At 44.2% G+C, this 6,988-nt stretch overlaps 1 protein-coding gene across 2 annotated transcripts in view; it reads right to left on the bottom strand.

The window, feature by feature from the left end:
- Window positions 1–332: 332 nt before the first annotated feature.
- The window catches only part of pard3ba (par-3 family cell polarity regulator beta a), a 147,955-nt gene continuing 141,299 nt past the window's right edge, over window positions 333–6,988 (bottom strand). For both annotated transcript variants that reach the window (XM_019878478.1, XM_019878479.1), the window contains exon 24: window positions 333–1,176. In XM_019878478.1, coding sequence (XP_019734037.1) covers window positions 819–1,176 — 358 coding nt within the window. In that variant the 3' untranslated portion in view covers window positions 333–818. The remainder of the gene's footprint in view (window positions 1,177–6,988) is intronic.

The following is a 6,988-nucleotide window of genomic DNA, read 5'->3' as shown; positions in this document are numbered from 1 at the left end:
AAAAAGTCTCTCTCTGTCTCTCTCTGTCTCTCTCTCTCTCTCTCCAGTAATTATCCCCCTTTCAGGACTAATTTTGCCAATCAGTGCCATCTTTAGTTGGGGGAGCAAATTGGGCCATAATCATCATCCTGGAGGAGATCTAATTGCCGCCGATGATTTGGTCCTTATCAGAACACTGGCTACTTCTATCAGTCATCTCACAGAGCTCATTTATGGCCAATGATGTGCAGGGAAATTAGGCTGAATATTATAAAGTGACGACTAATGATGTTGTAGTAGTTAAAATGAATATGTGAAATATGCATGGGTGGGAATAAATGAACTGCAGCAAATGAATTTCCACATTTATTAATGCAAAATGTTTGTATAAAAATTAACGTGTTAAATTAACTGACGGAGGCACAGCGGATAAAGTTATTTACAGTCGACACTTGAGCAACCGTTTTACATTTCATCGGAAACACCTCAAAATTTCATTTGCAATACATGCAGAAGACATCATTTCCTTTTCCTGTATTGTGATTCTGACATCCTGCGACTCCACCGAGTCGAGGTGTGCTCGTGCTCTTCCTCCTGCCCAGTGAAGCCCAGTTTGTCGGGAACAAAAAAAAAAAAAAATTTGATTCGATGCAAAAATGCAGCACAAAGATTGCTCTATACGTCATTCATTTAAATACCCGAGATTTTACAATTTTACAAGATTTTAAATACAACCACATGCTTGTAAGTGTACAGCGCAGTCTGTTTGGTTTCAAAAATAATCTCCAGGTAATAATTCACAGACTGAAAAAAACAAAACAAAACACACACACTTTCATTTAAACAGCACCTATCATAGGGTTCTTCCGTCTTGGATCAGGCTGCCTGTCTTCGGGGTAGCCATAGCGGTCCGGGCTGGCGTAACGACCTGGGCTGCCCTGCCGGTAGCCATCCCCCCCGTTTCCTACAGCCTCATAGTAGTGGCGTTCTTTGCGGCCGGTAGCGGGGGACGGAAGAGCGTCCTGACCCGTGACCGCACGGTACTGATGTCCGGCATGGGGAGATGATGTGTAGTGACGTTGGTTGGAGGACGCCGGCTGATGGACGGACAAACTTTTGTCACGGTAGCGATCTTGGTAGTGAACGGGCTCTCTGTGTGCAGATCTGGAGTGGCTCGGGTAATCATATGGGTCCCTCCTGAAAGGGACAGATGAAAACGCCGTTAGCTGAGGTGACCACATAGCACTGTACTAGATTCTACTGTTGTGTCTGTGTGTCACCTGGTTGCCTCATACCAGCCTTAAAAGATTAGTTACAGTCGATGAAAAAAGTTAAGTAGGATTAGATACACACAAAGTCCCCACACGAGGGACATAGAGAAGGTAAGGGAGGGCAAGGGCGCTAGGTGTTCACTGTTTGCAGAACTGCAAATACGGCACCGCATGTGCCGAGTCCCACAAAGCTTGCTGGGGTTTGGCTAATGCTAACTGCCCTGCCGCCGAAGCCTCCCCTTGTTCTGCCGTCATACCAAAGCGTCTCCGCTGGCCAGTGCCGAGTCTGGCTCAGCACCTGTTGACTAGCCAATTAGAATGCCTCATTCACCACAGACTAGACAGAGACTTAGGGTGAGTTCCGCCTTGCCATGAGGATATTCCCGGACTGCGGTGACCACCCAAACAGAGCGGTGCACACAGGTGGTCCTAAGAATGAACAGCACCGCTTTGTCTGTCAGCAGAGGCGGAGTCACAAACAAATGTGCCGCTGCAGCTCAATTCAAGTGTCTTCAGATCCGTTTCCACAAGGACGTACAGTTTGGATTCAGCAGAATTTAGACGGGTTCGATTGGCAAAAGCTATGAAGTGGACCCAAATATGACTTACTCCTTTTTGAAAGCCCATTTGAACACCAACACAGCATTTCTCTACTCGTGAATCAAAAACATAGAAACAGCACATTTTGCTCGCTGAAGACCAAAACATCAAATTCATAAACAGACATGTAAACTGTGCCTCTTGCTACCCTAATTAAAAACAGGAAATGTGAACATGAGGACCATCAACAAGCCGTGTATCTGTTTCATGTCACTTCATGTAACAAAGCGGGTCAAAAAAGCTCGAGGACTGATGTCAAACAAGACATCTTTGAAATCCAACCTGCAAATCTCTTTCTGGAATGACAATATTTCATGGGGACTTTCATTCGTGAGCAAAAGTATTGTGTTGAAGCACTCCAGGAGCATTTGCTGCCCCCACTGCCTCACCTAAAGCGTCACTGCAGAGTACCGGTAACTGTAGTCGAAAATTAAAACCTAGTATGTGAAGAGCTGAACGTTAGCAACTGAATGACCACAATTAAACTTCTGTCCTGCTAGTTCACACCTTTTTTTTTCTTCCAAATGTCTTGTGGGTCATCAAGATGTTTCTTGGCAGATGTAAGACGAGCATTTTTGTTCTTTTTTTTTTTTTTGTCAGCAATGGTTTTCGCCTTGGAACTCTCCCATGAATGGCAATTCAGAATGATGGCCACCGACCTTTCCTGAGGGCAGGAGACTGCAGATCCTGGGATGTCATTTCAAGTTCTTTTTCGACCACGCATAAAATGTAAGTGATTTCTTGATTCAACAAACCTGCCAGTAATCATGCTTGTGTGTGACCTGGGAAACTGAACAAATTTTTTCCAAAAATTGCGATTAATCACAGTCCATTCCAAATTTCTTAAGGGTTAGGAATACAACTATTCTTTTCCACACCTAAGCAGATATTTTCCCCCTCTAAAACAATTTCAGAAAGTGCAGTTTGTATATACAAAGGGTGTTATTGCTATCTGTGAGATATTAAAATTGGCTTGATGATTCAAATCACTTGTGTGATTCATATGCAAAAAGAAAAAGACCCTGAAATCAGGAAGGGGTCACCACATCCAATCTTTCTGCAGCAACATCTCTCTCCCGTGGTTGAGAGGAAAGAAATTTCATCTGTGCTGTATGTTGCACGTACAGCATATTTGACAATAAAGTTGATTTGAACTTGAACATCGTCCTTTTGGAAAAAACAATGTTAAAGTAGCTTCGAACTCAGAACCTCGGAACAGTGAGACAGATGCGCTAACCACGAGGCCACTGTGCAGCCGTTTGAGGTCACCTTTGGTTTGCTTTCAAGGGACTATTTAGGCTCTTAGCTGTGAATCGAGTCCCTTGACAGATAAAGAAAGCCCCATTTTGCTTTTATTCACCGGGAATTTATTTAATCTACAAGTAGGACATGCAAACGTATTGCATTAAAAAAAGCAACGCGTTTGCCTTCAACCTTATGAGCGTGTGTGTGTGTGTGTGTGTGTGTGTGTGTGTGTGTGTGTGTGTGTGTGTGTGTATATACGACTAAGCAGGTGGGGTATAAAAAGGGTCCAATGGGCCTCAGTGACCCTCGGTGAGCCTCATTCCCCGGGGGTCATTCAGATGGCTTCAGCCTTGCTGCAAGATTAATGGAGGCAAATTAATAAAAGCGTGTCAAATGCAGAACTATTTTTATGTTGATGTCGTGGACCTCGGTGAACTGCTGCGTGTGTGACAACAAATGGACTGGAGGAGCCATGTTCCGGTCAAACTGTCAGTCAAGTACTATGTTCATGGCGACAGCTATCCTTCCACTTTGGTCTGTGCTTCTCCTATTTTGGGCTTCGTCGCAAATCACAGGCCAAACATCAAGAGACAGGCAAGCATTCACGCTCACATTCATACCTTTGCAAAGTTTTCAATGAACCGGACATGGGTGTTTTTTCATGTGGGAGGAGGTACAGTGAAACCTCAACTTATGAATGAGGATTTTTAACCAACTTCTGAAATTACGCACGAAATGTATGTCGAAAATCTGCCTCGACTTGCATACGTCTTTCGTTATGTGAACCATCTCAGCATCCACAAGCGGATGTGCTTCTGGTGCTATTTAAACATCAAATGGCTCTGTGCATAATCCATTGTGATAGTTGTGCAGTTTGTTTGTTTTTTTGTTAGTTTTTTTGTGTTAACTCGTAAAGTAAAATGCTCGATCACATCAGGGTTTGTACAAGGTCGCAAAAGCTTGCAAATGAGTCACCTAACGTTTGCCAGATGTTCGCCCGTACTTTTCCTGTCGCAAGGGAAATTTCCTTGTGACAAGAAAAAAAAAACACTTCAAATATTGACAAACATCTGGCAAACGTTTGGTGACTAATTTGGGAACATTTACGACTTTGAACAAACCCTCAGGAGAACGCAACCTTCGCTACCTTCGCAAACATTCGCAAATGCAGCTCAGTGGGATAGGGGCTGGACGATCATGAACGTGGCAAAAAAGACAAGATTCCCCGTATTTTGCGTCCCACCTTCCCTCTAAAAAAGAACCAACATAAGTATCTGAATGAGACTGTTATGATATTTTGGAAGGAGACTCTTTTTCACTGGAGGAGGAGTTGTCCTCCCCTCCTCACTTCAAGTTAAAGAACAATAAAGACTTGTTTGTTTCGTGTGTTATTTTTTCATAGTATTTGCACTTATTTTTATCATATGTGTATTTATTTTCAAAGGCACATCAATTATCACAAAAACAACATGGAGTCTGGAACCGATTGATTCCAATTCCATACATTTCAATGAGAACATTTACCTCGATTTACAAACATGTCACGTTACAAACGGGGTCACGGAACCAATTTCGTTATTTAATTGAGGTATCACTCTCTGTTTGTGGGTTTGCGCACACGTGAGTGTGTGAATACAAGATTTTGTGGTGTCTGTATGACAAGAGTGGCGCTGCCCTGCGCTTGCTCTCCAGAGGTTAGTAGCGTCAAATATTTTGTAAGAACTAAAGCATTGCAAAAAACATTTGTCTCTGTCAGAATCAAGCATGCACACGTACAAGCGCACTCACTAAGGTGACTGCCAATACACACAGATCCATGTTACTCAACTAAATGAGATTTGCATTTAATGAATCAATGTACGAATTGCAGGGATGAGGAAAACATGTAGATGCTCATGTGTCTGCCAGCGACCAATAATCTGGAAGTGACAGGGAAAAGACACTTCACTGGCAACAGGTTACATGTCCACTCATACAATGGCCCTGCCATTACCGAGATGTGTCCTATATTGCACATTTTGTGGGAAGCAATGTGTTTATTTTTACAATCGACAGATTTAACAACGCAAATCGAGCAAAGTGCACGTGAGAAGTTCTCCAGACTCCACAAACATCACAAACCTTGCGAACACCCAATTGAAGTTAGGCGCAATGACACGAGTGCCACCGACACCAAACAAGTGTAGCGCCACAGAAGCCACCACAACAGCCTACCTATTCAAAGTAGGCTTTGACAAAAACAGGCAGATGTGCCCCCGGATGCAGTGGCCCACGTTTGTACGTCTCGCTACGATATGTCAAATAATGCATAGTATCGCGGCCGGGTTGGTCTCGTCAAGTATGTGGGCGCTCCCTCCCTCGAACACTATTAGCAAGAGTCGATTCTGCAATGGAGGGGCGGCGGGCGCGGGGGAAATGGTAGTCAGAGGTCAAACTTTGGACGAAGGAAAGTGATTGTGGAACGGAGCCATGCTGAAAGCAGACATTTCTGTAACATTGCAGTTAATGACAGAAACAGATGGATTTCTCTGTCCGTGAATGCAGAAAGGCTCAGTTGCTGTAGCGGCTCGTGTCGAGTTTCCTCGAGGCTTGACAGTTCATACGAAGTTCGCCACATGCCTACACTGTTCAATTCGCTCCTATTCAGGGCAAAGATGAATTTTGGCTTTCCACACACTCAGTTTCCTGAATACCGCGCGGTCATGTACAAGGCAGCCTGTGTATAACTTATTGAGCTCACAGGGAGAACCTCAAAACGGTTACCTTTTGATTTATTTATAATGCCGTGATTCCATTTTCCCATACCGGCTCAGGAAAAGACTTGTGGCGAAGGGATGCAGGAATACAGACATAAACAGAGGAGACAAACAAATGCGGGAGGGAGGATTTACAGTATCACCGCATTATTGTAAACAGGTAGCACCACAGGCGTCTCAGCCATGCCTGTGACAAAGCCGGCAAAAGCCCTTTCATTTCCGAGCGCTGACTCCGTGAGCTCAAATGCGGTTAGCTGGACAAACACGGCAGCCTCTGCGCACACTCAAAACAGGCCAGCCAATAAGAAAGGGGTCACGGCCACGGCATGGGAACTCAAAAGCCCACAATCCCTGCATATTGTTTCATTATGAACTATAAAAGGTTGTTTCACGGTCTGAAATGCAGCATGCAAAAGGAGCAGCTGTGGACCCCCCCCCCCCTCAACAAACAAACAAAAAAAAAGACCTCCCCAGTACTTTTTATGCTAATTAAATGACTTGCATTGAGCTCCCTGCATGAGTTCAAAACGAGTCCCTCAGCAGCTGGATGGCTAAAGCTGATGATTATTTCCAAAGCAATGAAATCTCAAACATGGATGGCAAGCAAGTAACAAATATCACTTTGACCACGATTGGGGAAAAAAACTGGGAGCCAACGCCAACCACTTGCCAAAATATGACACGGGTGTCCTCTCCTCTTCCACGTTGGTCTTCAACTGTGCCACAGGATTCACTTACTGAGAAACCCAAGAGGCTAAAAATGCACATGCATCTTAACGTCCATGGAAGGTCCACTGAAAGTACTTCAGGCACGTTGGGGACAGTCAAGAGGACTGTTGTAGCATCATATGCTATCGGTATTTCCTGTTGATCATGAATTTGATCGCGGAGTTCCCAGCAGACCTGACAGCATCACACTGAGATGCACATGGAAACTTCAAAAATGTCGGCAGCTGACATCAGAAATGGCAATTTGGTGAAAAAGGCACACTAGTAAGAGTGAAGAATTGTGGAACGAAGGGGGGAAACTCATACACGGGAACACAAACAAAACAATGAAGTGGAAAAAAAATGATATATATACACACACACACACACACACACACACACACACACACACACACACACACACACACA

This window comes from Hippocampus comes, unplaced genomic scaffold (genome assembly GCF_001891065.2).
Source record: "Hippocampus comes isolate QL1 unplaced genomic scaffold, H_comes_QL1_v1.1 scaffold345, whole genome shotgun sequence".
NCBI classification, from domain to species: Eukaryota; Metazoa; Chordata; class Actinopteri; order Syngnathiformes; family Syngnathidae; genus Hippocampus; species Hippocampus comes.
This window is presented reverse-complemented; position numbering and strand designations above follow the sequence as displayed.